Source organism: Papaver somniferum, chromosome 2 (assembly GCF_003573695.1).
Source record: "Papaver somniferum cultivar HN1 chromosome 2, ASM357369v1, whole genome shotgun sequence".
In the NCBI taxonomy this organism is placed as follows: domain Eukaryota; kingdom Viridiplantae; phylum Streptophyta; class Magnoliopsida; order Ranunculales; family Papaveraceae; genus Papaver; species Papaver somniferum.
In genome coordinates this window covers 150,213,393-150,236,236 of record NC_039359.1, presented here as the reverse complement: position 1 = coordinate 150,236,236, position 22,844 = coordinate 150,213,393, and the positions used below count along the sequence as shown (strand labels likewise).

The following is a 22,844-nucleotide window of genomic DNA, read 5'->3' as shown; positions in this document are numbered from 1 at the left end:
GATTCAAACTACCCATTTTCAAGATCTAGATGTCTTTTCACCCTTGAATTGTTGATTTTGGTTTTTTTAACCAATTTTGTGTACTAATTTTTACTCGTCCATTCGAACCATGTTTTAAAAATATTTGGACAAATAACCCATTTTCCGATTTAATTACTGATTTCTATGTTTTGCTACTTGACATCCTCTTAGAAGAAATATACTCCTTCAGTTTTAGAAAAAGCAATACTTCCACCTTTGCAATTTGGTCTATATTAAGCAAAAATAAAATAAAATGAAAAAGTAAAAGTATCACTTTTTCTGAAACATAGATAGTATTGAAAAATAAAATAAAGAGAGCGACTGACATAAATATATATTGGCAAGAATAAAAAACGGCTGATAGTTCAAAACGGCGTCTCAATAGGGATACCAATTGTGAAGGAAAAGAAAGGAGGTCGGAATCCGAGTCCACAGAAATAGAAAGAAGGATAGAGAACTTGCACCCTATAAATACCATTGGTTAGCTAGGTCTCTTCTGCAGTTTATATCATTCACAACCACGTAGAGGAAAACCACGCTTTCTTGGTATATTTCTGATCATCATCATCATCATGTCGGCACCAAAGGGAAAGACCATCACCTTGATTAGTTCCGACGAACAGAATTTCAATATTCAGGAATACATCGCCTTCCAATCTAGAACCCTTACCGCCATGATAGCTGCTGACAACCATGATAACACCGAGATTCTTATCCCTTTGACTAACGTGACAGGAACCATCTTGGCGAAAGTGATCGAGTACTGCGACAAACACGCTGCTGACGATGGGTGCATTACTGAGGTAGAGAAGGACTGGGATGTGGAGTTTGTGAATGTAGATGCAGCCACACTGACACACTTAACGAAGGCTGCTAGTTTTCTGAAAATAAAAAGTTTGCAGAACTTGACATTGCAGAAAGTGTCGGAGATGATAAGATATAGAACAACAGGGGAGGTACTAAATCTATTCCCTGATTTATTCCGTGTCGAGGAAGTACCAGTCAAAAGATAATCATCAATCATAGCAGTGGCAGTGGAGGGGAGATCAAATAATGGGCTTTGGGAGTGTCTTACTTTTTATTTTTACGCATCAGTACGTGTTTAAGTAGTTATTAAAAGTATATTGCTTGTTTTCAGTGAAGTTATGAATTGTAAAACTCTTGCTGAACCATCTTAACCACAGTACTTAACTTAGATAATAAAGTGAACTAGTTTGGTAGGATATACGAGACCGTCCCACTTCAACTCACTGCAGGGCACAACCGTACCGGGAACCGTTAGGAAGGCGCGACCATGGAAAACAACATTCGTCGGATTCAGGAGTGCACTCGGAACGCCAGGGTGTACACTGTGAGCTAACAGAACAAAACAAAACCGAAAAAATCATTACCAACACAAATAAAATAATCGTAACATTCTTCCTTTCCATCTAGTCTTGCAAGAGTGGGCGGGGTATGAATACTACTCGCATAATTCGATACGATACGCTCATTTATAACTCTATATACATAGAGTTTGGATACTCCACATTTTCACTCGAGTTTGAGAGGTATTATCTACCTTCTTTTATGCGGACCAATCAAAAATAGTTTTCAGAATGGCAGGCTTCGATTTTTTGAGTTTTCAAAATTTTGTAATAACTTATTTAACTTCTATTTATGATCTGGAGATTAAATGAACTATATTTTAAAATAATCTTAAATAACTAATTATCTAAATGTAAAATAGAAATGAAAAAATAAGAATTTTAATCCAAAATATAACCAAAACACATGACAATTTGCTTTAGCATTAGAGTAAAAACCCTTAAAAATTTGTACGGATACCTGGACGGGCTGTTCGGGCAGGTACCAGGCCAGGCTATCAAATTTTTTGGAAAATCCGAGCCCGCTCATCTAAACTAATCAGACCAAGTTAGGCGCCCCGTGACGGAGTGCAATAGGTTTTGGCAAACAACAGTGCAGATGAAAGGCCAACCAGTCAACCAAAAGGCAAACTGTTTTTCTTCTTTAGTTTGCTCTCTTTGGCAAGCAATTCGCCAGACATGTTATTGACGGGGAAGGCAGTTACTAGTTAATGCTGAATCTCTGCTAAAACCCTGTAGGGATTTGATAATTATTGTTCAAACCTAGACTTCTTTGGTGTACATAGAAGAAAATGGAGAGGGTTGTCGCTTAAACATGCATCATCCCTTTTTTTTACTAGTATAACATGCACGCGCGATGCGCCTGCCATTCCATTCTATACATCAAAAAACATTCAAAAATATTTTATAACAAAAAGAATTATATGCAATTTTCTACATGATACATTCCAATAGATCTTTAAAACACGAAGCTTTGGAAAAAATTAAGAAGAAGAGCCTTGGTAAAACTCAAGAAGAGGAAGATATATTTTGACAGCAACTTACGAAAAATAAATAAATCTTATATTAATATAAAGAAAAACACTAGTGAAAAATGGGGTTTCTAGGACCCACATCAGAGACCCTCATTGACCGTAGCGGATACGTTGACCAAAGATAACGGTCTCTGATTCGGTAAAAACACGGAAAAATTCCGAGAGCCTAGTTAGCCGTCTCTGAACTAGAAAATTTATTTACTATTTTGCCTTCAAGGAGCTACCGATTCAACGACCCTCGACCTCCGATTCAGATCTGGTAGTTTCAATTTGCACGGTCAAGATTCAACTTTGGTATTAACGAGCCTATATATATCTCGATATTTTTCTCTCACTTCACTTCGCCCAAACCTTATCCGCAGCAGAACACCTTTTCCTGCAACACCACCACCACGAACCAGAGTCCACCATGAGTTTTTTCGCTTGAAAGCCTAATAGAAACCTAATGGAAACTCGATAAAGCTTCACATCTCTTAATTTTGCGCAGGGTTTAATTTTTCAAACAACATCAGGTAAAGTTAGGGTTTGAATTCAAGTTCTCTTATTTTCTTTTCTTATAACTTTATTTTTTGATCTGGTTGATTCTCTTTATTGGGTTTTAACCATGTTTCGATTATTGGTCGATTTCAGGTTGATTTTTCAATTTGGCGCGGTTATTAGGGTTTGATTTTACAAACTTCATCAGGTACAGAATTTAGGTTTTTCTTTCAACTTGATTTTATATTAGGGTCTAGGTAATGGGTGGATATGTTTAATTGTAACTGATTTTGATGTGAAAGTTTTATCTGATTTTGGAGTTTGTTTAGATTCAGTTGTTAAGTGATTTAGTTGCTTACTAATTTTGTCTCATTTGATATGGAAGGATCCTCTGGTACGTAGATACTTGGAATGGTAGATAATATATTCTGGTCTTTACTTAACATAGGAAACTGCTTTCATAATTGAGTAGCATATTCTTATTGAAGGAAAAATGAGATTTATGAAGTCTATATATCTACAGACTACCACCTTTATTGTTATCAGTCCCACCTTTTTTCTTGGTTAGCAGGTCATACCTTCTCTATCCGTCATATTACAAATTTTCTTGTTGTTGACTCGAGATGTATATATGCTTAGGTGTTTTGCAGTCTTTTGCTTGTGAAAGTGATGTTAAGACTCTGAGAAAAAACTGATAGGAACTGTGTTAGGTATCAGATATTTGGATGGGTTTGTAATTTTTGTGTGAATTTGTCATCTTTTAGTTCAAGTTATAGCTGGTTTTCATTGTATATACCATAAATATTGCGTATCTAACATGGTTCGCTAATTTCTGCTTATGATTTTATTACTTAAGATGCTCAATTTGTTATCTGTATAGGCTAGAAACCGTGTAGACAGTATGACAAGTTGTTACATTTTTGTATCAGATTTTTTATTCTCGGTATTGACTCTAATAAATTTAGAAAGCTTGCATCATATGGGTATGTAAAAAAGATATTTCAAACTGTTAACATGAGAAGTTTAACCTTTATATTTCATTACCACGGATTTTAAGGTCTCGCTTTTGTTTTCAGTGAATGATTTTAGGGAATGAATGATTTGTGGATCCCCTATGTGCATCTATGTGCATATGTAGTGTCCAAATCTGATAAACGTTAAGGTCTCTGTCTGTCAATCATGATAAATATTCATATCTGATGCCTAAATATTCACCTTAGCTTATGCTGTGAGAATGTTATTCTGCATCTTTATTATATGAATTTGATAATAGGTGAGTGTGCCATTGTCCAACACAAGCAACATATTTCATAGCTTATAGCTTAGTTCAACATTTTACTCTTTGTAAGGAATGTTATTTGCATCATGTGACCTTTTCACATTGACAAGCTCCTCAATGTGAAAATCCTTAAGCAAGGTTGACCGAATCGATTCCTCTGTAGGAAGATGAAATTGTTTTTAAATTATTGAGCAGTGGTTGTAAAGTGCATCTTACTAGTTACCATGATGGAAACAGTAATGGTGGAGATCAAGGTGAATCCTATTTTTCTTTTCTTTTGTCTTTAGCTTATGTATTGTATCAATCATGAGTATTTAGGGCTTGTTCTTAGATGTTTTCCACTTTTACATATGGATAGGCATGTTGGTTTAAAATAAGAAGAATCGATCTCATGGTTAATGTTATATTCTGGTTGCAGAGTGATGTAGCAACATCTGAAGCAAACAAGGAAAGAGATGATCCCAAAATAAGGAGGAGAAGGAAGTCGAGGCCAAGAAATGCGATGACGAAAAGGTAACTGGTTCACCACATTTTTATGTTTTAATTTTTATCCTTAGAATTTAATCTTTGCTGGTCATTTTTTATCATCAATATATATCAATTAGAACTCATTTTGAAATCTTTGCTGGTTGTTTTTCTTTAATCCAGGATGATGCGGCTTGACTTCTTTAGAAGTAGCCTAAACTCACTCTTACAAGGCCCATGAGACCTGACTTTGAAACAGCTAACCGCGTTCACTCTTACAACGTGAAAAGCGCAGCCGAGCTTGAGGAGTTAGAAAAGATTCCAAAATTCAAAGGCTAGGCCACTGAATAAAAAGGTCAATCAGTTTAGATTTCTTAGTTTTTGGACAAGTACCATGGATACTGCCTATACCTGCAATAACGATTAATGGTAGAGGTGAATAGCTTGTCCTTGACTGGTCTGCAAGTTTCGCGTATTGTGTGTATTCTTGTTACTTTTGCTAATACTAGATAGTTTTTGTTGCAAAATCATAATAGGAGAAGACACTTGGACATTGTGGAGCGACAAGTGACACCAGTCCTCTGGGTACTCTTATGTGCATGTTTGATTGAACTACTTTTAATGTTGATGATAAGCGGCTGATCCCCAACAAAAGAGCAGAGATTAAACTACATCGAGGTAATTTAATATTCTGAGTTCCCTGTTTGATTTTATGTTATATCATTAAGGTGCAATTGCTTAACCCTGGATTTACAAATCTTGATGATATTTTGTGATGTTGCTGATGAGTATTTGTTGGTGCAATCTTATGCAGTTGAAGTTGCAATAGTTACTACGGGGAAGACGGAGGGAGAGTTCTTGCAGGTAAGTTCAGTAAATTTTCTATTTTGTTTTGATTTTTGTATTTAGGTATGGCATTTTATGATTTATGATTGTGAGTTAAACGAAAGGGTTTTTTCTTTTGCAGGGTTCACAGAGACAAAGCATGTTTCTGCCAAGAACTTGTTACAAGCAGCAGAGATTTTGCTACTTTGAATCCCAGTAACTCATTGACAAAATGGATATTTCTGGTGAGTCATTATAAGATGCCTGAATTATTTACCATCAGATGTGTGAAACAACAGTGCACCTTTAATTTTGTGATTGTCTATCTTTCTTTTTCAGGGATTCTACTAATCCAAGTGAAAGAAATAACCTATAAGGATCCAGACTTGAATGTTTACCATTGATGTCATGAATTGATTATGCTGCTCGAGGGCCGAAGAAACCTCTGCTTGCTTCAGATTTGTCACCCATTGCACCATTCTGTTATATTGTTTGTTTGGCGGTTAGCTTTATAGGTGGTTTATTTACTTGGTATGCAGGGCACACTTCCTTGCTAAATTAACAAGAATTTGATGAAGCTGTAGCACAAATTGATGCTGGATATTGGTCCATACTGATCTTGGAAGGAGTCACTTTAAAAGTATTTATAGATATAAGGTGTGATGGTCTTGTTTTCTATATAATCTATTTATTGCATCATTGGCACTAGGGAAAGTGTTTTCTTATTAGCTAACTAGGACTTGTGTATTGTTCTGAACTCAGGGATTCATATTGAAGTTTGAAAAAAAAGAAACATGTCAGTTATTAGCTAGATAAATGTTTTTGTTTACTTCTTCGTAGGTGCTTGGAACTAATGATAGGGGCTTTACTGCAAATGAGAATGAAGCTCCGTCAATTTTGACAACTTTTGGAGATGATGAGTATTGGAGTGGAGAAGCTCAGGTAAGGTTTCATTATATTTATTCTTACATGTCTCTTCTAGTAGATTCCATATTTGTTATGTTAGATCTTTTACTTTCGTTTTAATTTCATTTTCTACAATTGGTTATCTTTCCAAGGGAACGAGAAATGGGGATACTCGTACATGAATGAACTTTCCCAACACCTTATAATTTAACTGGTGGAAATCATGTAGCTCACCTGCGCACATGTGAGTTGACAACAAACCTTGAACCTCTGATTATGAGTTTTCATGTGCATCTTAAAGGCATTGTATAGTCAGAACCTTGACAACTAGGTACTTATTTGGGTCAAATAGCATGTTGAATCTTACCTCACACATGACCTAGATTAGGTTATGGTTATGTTTTTAGTTTAGAGTTATGGTTGACTCACAGAGAATTTGTATGTATGGAAATGATGAGTTTGTTGAATCTGGTGGTAGTAGTTCAGGGAAATTGAGATTGCAGCTATGGGTGGATTGGAAAGTAAGATGAGTTTATGATTGTATATTACAATGAGTTTTGCTTGGATTGTATAAGTTGTTCAGGTGATGTGAATTATAGTTGTGGTCTTGATTAGTCTGGTAGAATGGAAATGATTATGGTTTGATCCCTGCAATTAATGATCCAATTGTTAACTACATGACCTATATGTCAAATTACCTCACACATGTGCTTTCAGCTACTACCCATTGCTAGAATGTCTGTCAAATTACCTCACACTGTTGTACATGACCTATATCTAGTAACTTATTTTGTTCTACCGTGTATTATGAACTGAACAAAGTCATTGTACTGTTGTTGATTTGTTTTCAGGAAGTCGCATGTGACCCAAGGACACAACACATGGATGCTCTGCTTGATATCATTTGTGAAGTATTGGCTAATTAAGTTCATTGTCATAGGAGGAGCTGAATTATCATTTTGTTTTTTTTTATCAGTTGGCTATTAGTTTAGCATGTTCTTGTCAAAACTTAGCTATCTTGGACATGTATTCTCTGACCTCAGTATTTCATCTTTTTTGCGTAGTTTTACACCCAATGGATAAAATGAATGAATGTTAAAATTCTCAGTTTCATTATAAATTTCAGTTAAATTTGAACTTGCACTTAAATATCAGTTAAATTTGAGTTGCATTTGCATTTCAATTAAATTTGAGGTTGCATTTGAATTTCAGTTTGACATTAATTTGACTTGACTGTAGTTTGACTTAATTTGACTTGACTGTTTGACTTAACTTGACTTGACTGTTTGACTAAAATACCAATAAGATTAATTCAGATTCAGCCATTCAGACATTTCAGCTGATCTGAATCTGTTTTTTTATATTATAATTCAAATCTACGACCAACATCGCGGGTCAGCATTTAGTTACTGTAAGAAACGGTCTCTGTTCAGAGACCCAGGCAATAAGGGTCGTGCAATTAAAAAACGCTTTATAAACGACCCATTCAGAGAACCATAGAACAGGTCGTTTAACTCGTATATATGACGTGTCCTGGCGGTCACGGAATTACTGTTTTCCACTAGTGAAAAGGTATTTTTGGTGAAGCTTTCCTTTTCTGGTGAAGCTTTTTTGTAATTCCCGATATAGCCTTGGATTATAAACTTTGAAAATCAAAATGACAAACTGTAGAAGATGATAATAAAATAGTGCAAAGGGTGAATCTGTCATACACGGCTTAATGTTGCTAGGAGACGCTAGGTTCGAATCCTGCTGAGAACAATTTTCTCGACATTTTCTGGACTTATTAGGCAGTTCATTACTTCTCGGTGTTTTCTCTCCGCTAGAAACCTCTTCCCTCTTCTTCCTCGGTTTCGTTCTTCTCGTTGAAATCTCCTGCCTCTTCAATGTTCTTGATTTTTACCATCCTCATCAATTTGGAGGGATGAATAAAAATTCAGAAAAATTAGAAAAGAACACAACTGCGGAAGTAACATAAAGTCGAAATGCGGAAGTAGTTTTTACCCAACTTAATGTTGGGTGCAATAATTAAAATAAAGAAAAAATCAAATAACCAAAAGTTATTGATACTTATATCCTTTATAATGGAATTGATCGATTGAAGAAACGAACGAGCTTCTCAAATCTCCACAACAGCAACAAGGAAAAACTTTGGAAAAACAGAGTGAGTCACGTGTTCAACACGTTGCCCTTAAGACATTAGCGCCCGGATACACTCAAGAGTGATGCTATAGCCCTCACATGACGGATATCTCCAGGATAAAACACCCTACTACACCTACTACTAGCATATGTAGTAGATGCTCAACTTGAGCTTGGGAACTCCGAAAAAACCTTTAAGGAAAATCGTGAATTCTAAAAAAAACGCTATAAAATATTTTCCCTTAGGGGTCCCTCTAAAATATAGAGCAACCCGTTTCCCATAGATTTTACAAAAGTAGTGAATTTCTTTATATAATTGACAAATACAACTTAAGAAGAAAAACTCCCCGATGTGGGACTAAAAGGTTTATATAGTTTCTTAAAACTACTAAAAATTGGAAACTCCACGATGTGGGACTAAAAAGTTTCATTCACAAAATAAAACAATAAATTATAATTTTTTATTAAAACTTTAAAAAATTATTTTTTTATTAATCATTTTCCAACAATCCCCCACATGAATGAAAACTCAATAAAACATGAAAACACATATAGATCTTGGTAAATCAACATCCCAACCTCACGATCCAAACAGACTGATCGTGCAAGTGCTGAAATCATACTAGCCATTTCTACGTCCTCTCCCTCACACAAAAGTGTGTTGACCCCAGGGTCATACTATGGATTGCATAAATCATAATAGTATTGAGAGCTTTCATCTTTAGTTCTCACATGGTGAGACTATAGGTATCTTTCACCAAAGTGAAAAAGCATGAACTAGTGAACCCTTAGTGACCTTTAGGTCCTAAGTTCCAGTAATACCAAAACCATCAAAACGAAAATCATATAAAAAACGCAGGAAATACCATTTTAAGCAGAGGTGTCCATGAGGTCTTGAACCTTTGCTTAGTGAGATATTACCGGAATTACTTGCTAGAGACAGTGAACTATGTCTTGAACTGCTAGCATTTGATGTAATTCGTGATAACAACCACGGGTGATATCTCCAAGATTGCTGCCAAGCTCGTGCCGTTTTGTCCAATTTGGCCCTGGACATATCCTGTTTCTCAGAATGCTCTAGGGAATCAAATCTCATATTCTCATAGGAAGCGGCCACTTCCTCATTCAGATAGGTGAGTTTCCATAAAGAGTTACTGCACCCTACAACCCCACTCAATCTTAATTGAAACTATAGAACTCATTATTTAAAAGTCATCATTCACACTGCATACTACTCTACACCATAGGGAAGGGACAGAGAATAAAATTCTCTGATAGTGTTTACCTTTACCCACCACAAATTAGTTGTCTCATTCGAAACCTTGATCTTGGGATCTCCAGTCAGCAAGGTTGAGTATCCTTCATGGCAAGTTTAATTTATGAGCTTAATCCCCTTCCCCCTCGATGCATTTCTAACTATCTCTTGGGATAAACCTTTCGTCAAAGATTGCGCGATATTCTCCTTGGATTTTATCCAATCAATGGAAATAACGCCGATTGAGATTAGTTATTTTCAGCTTTAGCTATTATATCTTGGCTAACACAATGTATAGATATAGCTGGCACATGCCTATGCCAGAGAGGAATGTCTTCTAAAAAACATCTTAGGCACTCGGCCCCCTCTTGTGCTTTATCTAACTCAACACTCTCAGATTCCATAATGAATTGAGCAATATATGTTTGTTTGTAACTCTTCCAAAAACAAACCCTGATGCTAGAGTGAAACATATCCAATCGTAGACTTAGACTCCTCTGAGTCAACTATCCAGTTTACATCACAAAGTCCCTCAAGGACAGCAAGATACCTTTGATAAATCAAATAAAAGGTAATAGAGTATTTTAGGTACCATAATACTCTACTCAGTGCATCTGAATGCTATTGCTCTGGACTATAATTATATCTACGTACTCACAATATAGGCAATTTCTGGACTCTTACAGTTCATTAAATTCATCAGACATCCTATAACTCTTGAGTATTCAAGTTAAGATACTCCATTACCCTTTTTTCTTGAGTCTACAAGAATAATCGTACGGAGTACAAGAATTACAATCACACTGATTGTATCTCTTAAGCACAAATATTAAATAATGAGAATGACTAAGACTACATATGTTAGATTATTTTCTAATCCTCATCCCTAAGATTAAATAGACAGGGCCTAAGTCTTTCAAGTCAACGTTCTCATTCAGCGCATGTTTTTAGTGGAATTAATCACATCTATGTTTGTATCAAGTATAAGCATATCATCAACATACAAGCATACAATTACACAGGCATCCTTAACAAGTTACTTGTAAATATACTTGTCAGATTCATTAACTTAAATCCACTACACATTATCACATGATCAAATTTTCCATGTCACTGTTTACGTGCTTATTTTATAAACCATACAAAATTTTGTTCAACTTACAAACTTTGTCATCATAACCTTTCACTACAAAGTCCTCAGGTTGGTCTATGTAAATTTCTTTATCTAATTCACGATTTTAGAAAAGCTGTCTTGACATCCATCTGATGTATCTCTAATTTGTTTATGACAGCAATAACAATTAACATCTCAACGTAAGTAAATATCGTCATATGTGAATAAGAATCAAGGAAATATACACCTTCTTTTAGTTTATAGCCTTTAGCTACCAACTTAGCCTAATATTTTTCTACAGTTCCATATACCTAATGTTTCCTCTTAAAGACTCATTTACATCTCATGGTCTTACTCTCTGGAGGTAAACTATAAACCTCCCAAGTCAGGTTCCGACAGACTGAGTCCATTTCACTAAATGAAGCTTCTTACTAGAATGGGGTTTCAGTAGATATCAAGGATTCTTTAAAAGTACGGGGCTTAGACTAAGCTAGGCATGTTATGAAGTCGGCTTCATAAGAAGTCTCAAGTCTATTTATTTTTTTTTTAGGCTCAACCGTAACTTCATCTTCCTTTAAGATAAGTTCTGACTATTTGAAAATAAATCTAAGGGATCAACAACACATCTCTAATGAGGTACAGGTTTAAGAATAAACATGTTCAAAGAACTCAGCATCCCTAGATTATGTAATAGTATTCACAACAAAGTCAGAAAAATCACACCAAAAGTATGAAAAATCAGAACACACAACCAAAAATCTATATGTAGAAGTATACTCAGCATACCTTATATGAAGACACAATCACCATTTTTGGTTTCTATCTAGTTCTTCTAGGAAGAGGAATGACAATCTTAGTCAAACACCCCCACACTTTGACATATTCATAAGAAGGTCATCTACCTTTCCATAAATCATATGGAGTTTCATCTGATCCTTAAGGGTACTATATTCAGGATATACTAGTTAAGAGGACTTCCTCCTCCCACAAGACCGCAGGTAATCCTGAACTAATCAACATGGTAATTATGATCTCCTTAAGGATACAATTAATATGTTCAAGGCTTCTAATTGGTTATCAACTTCAAGTTTATACATCTTAAGGCTTCTAAGGCATCATCCTTATCCCTAAGCAATTATACAAGACAGTACCTCGTACAATCATCTACGGAAGTTATAAACCATCTTTTACCACAGTGATTTTGGTTGAACTCATGTCATCTAGGCCTAACTGAATTAATTCTAAAGGCTTAGAATTACTCTGAACATTTGTGCTAAAAGGTTTTAAAGCAATTTATTCTTCACATTTCACTTTTGTGTTCAAAGTCCAAACTAAATTTGGGTACGCAGCCTATGCTATCCAGTTAAGCATTGACTTATAAGTTTACGGTTACAAGCTTACCACATAAAACAATCAATCACATAAAGAAAGCACAAGAATCAACTATGTTCACATCATCAGTTTTTTCGTTAAGCTTATAGACCCAAAGTCCTATAACTCTTGCTTAAAAAATAACTGCCTTGTTACAACAAGTTTTCCAGAAAAAATTAAGATCTTAAATCTTTTTCCATCTACAATAGAACAAGATACAAGATTCTTGCATATGCTTGGAACATGAAAACTTCATTCAATGTGAGAGTATTACAGATATGAGCTTCTGCTCGACCTTTTCCTTTTATGCAACCTCTATTGCAGATGAGTTACTCAAAAAGAGTTTCTCGACATCCCCTATCCTCTGATAGGAGGTGAACAGTCTCTGTTTCAACAAACATTCTTGGTGGCTCCAGAGTCCACCTTCTGGTCTCTCACATTGGTTGTTAAAATAACTTCCGACATCATGTCAATGAACTCGTTCTAATTTGTTTCAACTAAATTAGCATTAACTTTCTACTTATTAAGGTTTTATGTTGTCTACACTTTACTACCGTATGGCCCGGAATTTTACAAACATAACAATCACCCTTAATTAAAGTAACGCCGGATTCAGTTTTACGAAACATACCTTTCTTATGAAGACTACGTTAGAGTTGTGTTTGATATTCCCGCCTTTGTCAGCTTTGGAAGACTTGTGTTCATCCACATGCGCCTGGTAGCCATGTTCCTTTTCAATTTCATGTCACAATCTTCGTTTATACTCTGACCACGGACACGGTAATTTCCCAATCACCTAATACACCACATCTCACAAACCTTAGTTCCGAAACGGAAGATAAAATATGAGTTTTGAAGATAATATCTAGATTTACAAACTTCGTTTGAACCACCATATCAAAAAACTCATGATTACCCCATAAAAAATACTTTAGTTAACAACAAAAGTTTGCCCGTCAGAATTTTTCAGGAACATTTGTCTGTTTTGTAAAATATCAAAAAAATACTTTTACAACTCCAAAAATTCTGAAATTTTACGTGGGTAACTATCAGGATGTACTACGTTGTGTCAAAAGGGTTCATCGAAATTCCTTCTAGGTTAAGAGATAATATCGAAACTCTACAGCTGACCAAAAATTCGTTTTTGTTTTTCACTCCACAATTAACATCCATGATTCACAAACCAACCAACCATTTTTTTATTACAAATAAATGTCTTAAGATTGTTGGGTGCAATAATCAAAAAAAGAAAAAATCAAATAAGCAAAAGTTATTGATACTTACCCTTTATAATGGTGATCGATTGACGAAACGAACGAGCTTCTCATATCTCCACAACAAACAAGGCAAAACTTTGGAAAAACAGAGTGAGTCACGTGTTCAACACGTTGCCCTTAAGACATTAGCGCCCGGCTACACTCAAGAGTGATGCTATAGCCCTCACAGGACGGATATCTCCAGGATAAAACACCCTACTACACCTACTACTAGCATATGTAGTAGATGCTCAACTTGAGCTTGGCAACTCCGAAAAAACCGTTAAGGAAAATCGCGAACTTAAAAACGCTATAAAATATTTTCCCTTAGGGGTCCCTCTAAATATAGAGCAACCCCTTTCCCATAGATTTTACAAAAGTAGTGAATTTCTTTATATAATTGACAAATACAACTTAAGAAGAAAAACTCCCCGATGTGGGACTAAAAGGTTTATATAGTTTCTTAAAACTACTAAAAATTGGAAACTCCACATGTGGGACTAAAAAGTTTCATTCACAAAAAAAAAAAAATTATAATTTTTTATTAAAACTTTAAAAAATTATTTTTTATTAATCGTTTTCCAACAATCCCCCACATGAATGAAAACTCAATAAAACATGAAAACACAGATAGATCTTGGTAAATCAACATCCCAACCTCACGATCCAAACAGACTGATCGTGCAAGTGTTGAAATCATACTAGTCATTTCTACGTCCTCTCCCTCACACAAAAGTGTGTTGACCCCAGGGTCATACTATGGATTGCATAAATCATAATAGTATTGAGAGCTTTCATCTTTAGTTCTCACATGGTGAGACTATAGGTATCTTTCACCAAAGTGAAAAAGCATGAACTAGTGAACCCTTAGTGACCTTTAGGTCCTAAGTTCCAGTAATACCAAAACCATCAAAACGAAAATCACATAAAAACGCAGGAAATACCATTTTAGGCAGAGGTGTCCATGAGGTCTTGAACCTTTGCTTAGTGAGATATTACCGGAATTACTTGCTAGAGACAGTGAACTATGTCTTGAACTGCTAGCATTTGATGTAATTCGTGATAACAACCACGGGTGATATCTCCAAGATTGCTGCCAAGCTCGTGCCGTTTTGTCCAATTTGGCCCTGGACATATCCTGTTTCTCAGAATGCTCTAGAGAATCAAATCATATTCTCATAGGAAGCGGCCCACTTCCTCATTCAGATAGGTGAGTTTCCATAAAGAGTGTTACTGCTACACCCCACTTCAATCTTAAATTGAAACTATAGAACTCATTAAGACTTCTTAAAAGTCATCCTTCACATGCAGTCACACTATCACGTCTACACCATAGGGAAGGGACAGAGAATAAAATTCTCTGATAGTGTTTACCTTTACCCACCACAAATTAGTTGTCTCATTCGAAACCTTGATCTTGGGATCTCCAGTCAGCAAGGTTGAGTATCCTTCATGGCAAGTTTAATTTATGAGCTTAAGCCCCTTCCCCCTCGATGCATTTCTAACTATCTCTTGGGATAAACCTTTCGTCAAAGATTGCGCGATATTCTCCTTGGACTTTATCCAATCAATGGAAATAACGCCGATTGAGATTAGTTATTTTCAGCTTTAGCTATTATATCTTGGCTAACACAATGTATAGATATAGCTGGCACAGCCTATGCCAGAGAGGAATGTCTTCTAAAAACATCTTAGGCACTCGGCCCCTCTCGTGCTTTATCTAACTCAATACTCTCAGATTCCATAATGAATTGAGCAATATATGTTTGTTTGTAAATCTTCCAAAACAAACCCTGATGCTAGAGTGAAACATATCCACTCGTAGACTTAGACTCCTCTGAGTCAACTATCCAGTTTACATCACAAAGTCCCTCAAGGACAGCAAGATACCTTTGATAAATCAAATAAAAGGTAATAGAGTATTTTAGGTACCATAATACTCTACTCAGTGCATCTGAATGCTATTGCTCTGGACTAAATTATATCTACTTAACTTACTCACAATATAGGCAATGTCTGGACTCTTACAGTTCATTAAATTCATCAGACATCCTATAACTCTTGAGTATTCAAGTTAAGATACTCCATTACCCTTTTTTTTGAGTCTACAAGAATAATCGTACGGAGTACAAGAATTACAATCACACTGATTGTATCTCTTAAGCACAAATTCAAATAATGAGAATGACTAAGACTACATATGTTAGATTATTTTCTAATCCTCCCTAAGATTAATCAACAGGCCTAAGTCTTTCAAGTCAACGTTCTCATTCAGCGCATGTTTTTAGTGGAATTAATCACATCTATGTTTGTATCAAGTATAAGCATATCATCAACATACAAGCATACAATCACACAGGCATCCTTAACAAGTTACTTGTAAATATACTTGTCAGATTCATTAACTTAAATCCACTACACATTATCACATGATCAAATTTTCCATGTCACTGTTTACGTGCTTATTTTATAAACCATACAAAATTTTGTTCAACTTACAAACTTTGTCATCATAACCTTTCACTACAAAGTCCTCAGGTTGGTCTATGTAAATTTCTTTATCTAATTCACGATTTTAGAAAAGCTGTCTTAACATCCATCTGATGTATCTCTAATTTGTTTATGACAGCAATAACAATTAGCATCTCAACGTAAGTAAATCTCGTCACATGTGAATAAGAATCAAGGAAATATACACCTTCTTTTAGTTTATAGCCTTTAGCTACCAACTTAGCCTAATATTTTTCTACAGTTCCATATACCTAATGTTTCCTCTTAAAGACTCATTTACATCTCATGGTCTTACTCTCTGGAGGTAAACTATAAACCTCCCAAGTCAGGTTCCGACGGACTGAGTCCATTTCACTAAATGAAGCTTCTTACCAGAATGGGGTTTCAGTAGATATCAAGGCTTCTTTACAAGTAGGGCTTAGACTAAGCTAGGCATGTTATGAAGTCGGCTTCATAAGAAGTCTCAAGTCTAATTTTTTTTTTAGGCTCAACCTTAACTTCATCTTCCTTTAAGATAAGTTCTGACTATTTGAAAATAAATCTAGGGATCAACAACACATCTCTAATGAGGTACAGGTTTAAGAATAAACATGTTCAAAGAACTCAGCATCCCTAGATTATGTAATAGTATTCACAACAAAGTCAGAAAAATCACACCAAAGTATGAAAAATCAGAACACACAACCAAAAATCTATATGTAGAAGTATACTCAGCATACCTTATATGAAGACACAATCACCATTTTTGGTTTCTATCTAGTTCTTAGGAAGAGGAATGACAATCTTAGTCAAACACCCCCACTTTGACATATTCATAAGAAGGTCATCTACCTTTCCATAAATCATATGGAGTTTCATCTGATCCTTAAGGGTACTATATTCAGGATATACTAGTTAAGAGGACTTCCTCCTCCCACAAGACCGCAGGTAATCCTGAACTAATCAACATGGTAATTATGATCTCCTTAAGGATACAATTAATATGTTCAAGGCTTCTAATTGGTTATCAACTTCAAGTTTATACATCTTAAGGCTTCTAAGGCATCATCCTTATCCCTAAGCAATTATACAAGACAGTACCTCGTACAATCATCTACGGAAGTTATAAACCATCTTTTACCACAGTGATTTTGGTTGAACTCATGTCATCTAGGCCTAACTGAATTAATTCTAAAGGCTTAGAATTACTCTGAACATTTGTGCTAAAAGGTTTTAAAGCAATTTGATTCTTCATATTTCACTTTTGTGTTCAAAGTCCAAACTAAATTTGGGTACGCAGCCTATGCTATCCAGTTAAGCATTGACTTATAAGTTTACGGTTACAAGCTTACCACATAAAACAATCAATCACATAAAGAAAGCACAAGAATCAACTATGTTCACATCATCATTTTTTCCGTTAAGCTTATATAGACCCAAAGTCCTATAACTCTTGCTTAAAAAATAACTGCCTTGTTACAACAAGTTTTCCATAAAAAATTAAGATCTTAATCTTTTTCCATCTACAATAGAACAAGATACAAGATTCTTGCATATGCTTGGAACATGAAAACTTCATTCAATGTGAGAGTATTACAGATATGAGCTTCTGCTCGACCTTTTCCTTTTATGCAACCTCTATTGCAGATGAGTTACTCAAAAAGAGTTTCTCGACATCCCCTATCCTCTGATAGGAGGTGAACAGGTCTCTGTTTCAACAAACATTCTTGGTGGCTCCAGAGTCCACCTTCTGGTCTCTCACATTGGTTGTTAAAATAACTTCCGACATCATGTCAATGAAATCGTTCTAATTTGTTTCAACTAAATTAGCATTAACTTTCTACTTAGGTTTTTGTTGTCTACACTTTACTACCGTATGGCCCGGAATTTTACAAACATAACAATCACCCTTAATTAAAGTAACGCCGGATTCAGTTTTACGAAACATACCTTTCTTATGAAGACTACGGTTAGAGTTGTGTTTGATATTCCCGCCTTTGTCAGCTTTGGAAGACTGTGTTCATCCACATGCGCCTGGTAGCCATGTTCCTTTTCAATTTCATGTCACAATCTTCGTTTATACTCTGACCACGGACACGGTAATTTCCCAATCACCTAATACACCACACATCTCACAAACCTTAGTTCCGAAACGGAAGATAAAATATGAGTTTTGAAGATAATATCTAGATTTACAAACTTCGTTTGAACCACCATATCAAAAAATCATGATTACCCCATAAAAATACTTTAGTTAACAACAAAAGTTTGCCCGTCAGAATTTTTCAGGAACATTTGTCTGTTTTTAAAATATCAAAAAAATACTTTTACAACTCCAAAAATTCTGAAATTTACGTGGGTAACTATCAGGATGTACTACGTTGTGTCAAAAGGGTTCATCGAAATTCCTTCTAGGTTAAGAGATAATCTCGAAACTCTACAGCTGACCAAAAAATTCGTTTTTGTTTTTCACTCCACAATTAACATCCATGATTCACAAACCAACCAACCATTTTTTATTATTACACATACTAATGTCTTAAGATTGTTGGGTGCAATAATTAAAATAAAGAAAAAATCAAATAAGCAAAAGTTATTGATACTTATCTCCTTTATAATGGAATTGATCGATTGACGAAACGAACGAGCTTCTCATATCTCCGCAACAAAACAAGGCAAAACTTTGGAAAAACAGAGTGAGTCACTGTTCAACACGTTGCCCTTAAGACATTAGCGCCCGGCTACACTCAAGAGTGATGCTATAGCCCTCACAGACGGATATCTCCAGGATAAAACACCCTACTACACCTACTACTAGCATATGTAGTAGATGCTCAACTTGAGCTTGGCAACTCCGAAAAAACCGTTAAGGAAAATCGCGAATCTTAAAAACGCTATAAAATATTTTCCCTTAGGGTCCCTCTAAAATATAGAGCAACCCCTTTCCCATAGATTTTACAAAAGTAGTGAATTTCTTTATATAATTGACAAATACAACTTAAGAAGAAAAACTCCCCGATGTGGGACTAAAAGGTTTATATAGTTTCTTAAAACTACTAAAAATTGGAAACTCCACGATGTGGGACTAAAAAGTTTCATTCACAAAATAAAACAATAAATTATAATTTTTTATTAAAACTTTAAAAAATATTTTTTATTAATCATTTTCCAACACATAATCACTTAAACAATTAGCAGAATCAGTAATTTCATAAGTAAGAGGAAATAAAACGTACCTGTAACATCAATTAGTTGATATAATTTCCCATTATAAATCAGAGAGTAGGCTAATGGGTTAGACTATAATTTGTACTTCAATGTTGGGTTGATTTTGATTTTGATTTAGAAAAGATTGGGAAATCCTAACTGAAAAGAGAAGCCCTAACCCCTAATTGAGATTTCAAACTTTTCCATAATCGAAGAAGTAAGTTTCCCAAATTGACTGCATTCAATCAGTTCACCCCATTTTTTCAAACTCTGTCAAAATTTTTGGTTTGATTTGATTCAACCAATTCATGTTAGTGTGTCGAATTGATGAAATTGGATTCATCGTACCCATTTTCAAAATCTAGATGTCTTTTTCACCCTTGAATTGTTGATTTTGGTCTTTTTAACCAATTTTGTGTACTAATTTTTACTCGTCCATTTGAACCAAGTTTTAAAAATATTGGACAAATGACCCATTTTCCGATTTAATTACTGATTTCTATGTTTTGCTACTTGACATCCTCTTAGAAGAAATATACTCCTTCAGTTTTAAAAAAAGCAATACTTCCACCTTTGCAATTTGGTCTATATTAAGAAAAAATAAAATAAAATGAAAAAGTAAAAGTATCACTTTTTCTGAAACATAGATAGTATTGAAAAATAAATAAAGAGAGCGACGGACAAAAAAATATATTGGCAAGAATAAAAAACGGCTCATAGTCCAAAAAAGCGTCTCAATAGGGATACCAATTGTGAAGGAGAAGAAAGGAGGTCGGAATCCGAGTCCACATAGAAATAGAAAGAAGGATAGAGAACTTGCACCCTATAAATACCATTGGTTAGCTAGGTCTCTTCTGCAGTTTATATCATTCACAACCACGTAGAGGAAAACCACGCTTTCTTGGTATATTTCTGATCATCATCATCATCATGTCGGCACCAAAGGGAAACCATCACCTTGATTAGTTCCGACGAACAAAATTTCAATATTCAGGAAAACATCGCCTTCCAATCTAGAACTCTTACCGCCATGATAGCTGCTGACAACCATGATAACACCGAGATTCTTATCCCTTTGACTAACGTGACAGGAACCATCTTGGCGAAAGTGATCGAGTACTGCGACAAACACGCTGCTGACGATGGGTGCATTACTGATGTAGAGAAGGACTGGGATGTGGAGTTTGTGAATGTAGATGCAGCGACACTGACACACTTAACGAAGGCTGCTAGTTTTCTGAAAATAAAAAGTTTGCAGAACTTGACATTGCAGAAAGTGTCGGAGATGATAAGATATAGAACAACAGGGGAGATACTAAATCTATTCCCTGATTTATTCCGTGTCGAGGAAGTACCAGTCAAAAGATAATCATCAATCATAGCAGTGGCAGTGGAGGGGAGATCAAATAATGGGCTTTGGGAGTGTCTTTCTTTTTATTTTTACGCATCAGTACGTGTTTAAGTAGTTATTAAAAGTATATTGCATTTTTTTAAGTGAAGTTATGAATTGTAAAACTCTTGCTGAACCATCTTAACCACAGTACTTAACTTAGATAATAAAGTGAACTAGTTTGGTAGGATATACGAGACCGTCCCACTTCAACTCACTGCAGGGCACAACCGTACCGGGAACCGTTAGGAAGGCGCGACCATGGAAAACAATATTGGTCGGATTCAGGAGTGCACTCGGAACGCCAGGGTGTACACTGTGAGCTAACAGAACAAAAGAAAACCGAAAAAATCATTACCAACACAAATAAATAATCGTAACATTCTTCCTTTCCATCTAGTCTTGCAAGAGTTGGCGGGGTATGAATACTGCTCGCATAATTCGATACGTTACGCTCGTTTATAACTCTATATACATAGAGTTTGGATACTCCACATTTTCACTCGAGTTTGAGAAGTATTATCTACCTTCTTTTATGCGTACCAATCAAAAATAGTTTCCAGAATGGCAGGCTTCGGTTTTTTGAGTTTTTAAAATTTCGTAATAACTTATTTAACTTCTATTTATGATCTGGAGATTAAATGAACTATAGGTTAAAATAATCTTAAATAATTAATCATCTAAATGTAAAATAAAAATGAAAATAAGAATTTTAATCCAAATATAACCAAAACACATGACAATTTGCTTTAGCATTAGAGTAAAAACCCTTAAAAATTTGAACAGATACCTGGCTGGGCTGTTCGGGAAGGTACCTGGCTGGGCTGTTGGAAAACCCGAGCCCGCTCATCTAAACTAATCAGACCAAGTTAGGCGCCTCGTGACGGACTGCAATAGGTTTTGGCAAACAACAGTGAAGATGAAAGGCCAACCAGTCAACCAAAAGGCAAACTGTTTCTCTTCTTAAGTTTGCTCTCTTTAGCAAGCAATTCGCAAGACATGTTATTGACGGGGAAGGAAGTCACTAGTTAATGCTGAATCTCTGCTAAAACCCTGTAGGGATTTGATAATTATTGTTCAAACCTAGACCTCTTTGGTGTACATAGAAGAAAATGGAGAGGGTTGTCGCTTAAACATGCATCATCCCTTTTTTTCTACTAGTATAACACGCACGCGCGATGCGCCTGCCATTCCATTCTATACAGCAAAAAACATTCAAAAATATTTTATAACAAAACAATTATATGCAATTTTCTATACGATACATTCCAATAGATCTTTAAAACACGAAGCCTTGGAAAAATTAAGAAGAAGAGCCTTGGTAAAACTCAAGAAGAGGAAGATATATTTTGATAGCAACTTACGAAAAATAAGTAAATTTTATATTAATATAAAGAAAAAAGGTATTTTTGGTGAAGCCTTCCTTTCTGGTGAAGCTTTTTTGTAATTCCCGATATAGCCTTGGATTATAAACTTTGAAAATCAAAATGACAAACTGTAGAAGATGATAATAAAAGAGTGCAAAGGGTGAATCTGTCATACACGGCTTAATGTTGCTAGGAGACGCTAGGTTCGAATCCTGCTGAGAACAATTTTCTCGATATTTTCTGGACTTATCAGGCAGTTCATTACTTCTCGGTGTTTTCTCTCCGCTAGAAACCTCTTCCCTCTTCTTCCTCGGTTTCGTTCTTCTCGATTGAAATCTCCTCCCTCTTCAATGTTCTTGATTTTTACCATCCTCATCAATTTGGAGGGATGAATAAAAATTCAGAAAAATTAGAAAAGAACACAACTGTGGAAGTAACATAAAGTCGAAATGCGGAAGTAATTTCATCTTGATTTTTAATCACTTAATCAATTAGCAGAATCAGTAATTTCATAAGTAAGAGGAAATAAAACGTACTGTAACCTCAATTAGTTGATATAATTTCCCATTATAAATCAGAGAGCAGGCTAATGGATTAAACTATAATTTGTACTTCAATGTTGGGTTGATTTTGATTTTGATTTAGAAAAACTTGGGAAATCCTAACTGAAAAGAGAAGCCCTAACCCCTAATTGAGATTTCAAACTTTTCCGTAATCAAAGAAGTAAGGGCCTGTTTGGTAGTGTTTTCCAAAACAGTTTTCACTTTTCAAAAACAGGGAAAACAGAAAACAATGAGAAAACGTGTTTGGTAGCAGTTTTTCTAAAAACGTTTTTTACTCGTTTTTTGTTTTCGAAAACACATAAATGAAAACAACAT

General features: G+C 35.3%; 1 protein-coding gene across 1 annotated transcript; it reads left to right on the top strand.

Annotated features, from left to right (window-relative positions):
* Positions 1-20,239: 20,239 nt before the first annotated feature.
* Positions 20,240-20,578, top strand: LOC113352234 (SKP1-like protein 9). Its single transcript, XM_026596079.1, has one exon. The coding sequence runs from the start codon at positions 20,240-20,242 to the stop codon at positions 20,576-20,578; it is 339 nt and encodes a 112-aa protein (XP_026451864.1).
* Positions 20,579-22,844: the final 2,266 nt, after the last annotated feature.

Excerpts from the sequence above, each read along its gene's own strand:
- LOC113352234 (XM_026596079.1), top strand. The coding sequence starts at position 20,240 with ATGATAGCTGCTGACAACCATGATAACACCGAGATTCTTATCCCTTTG.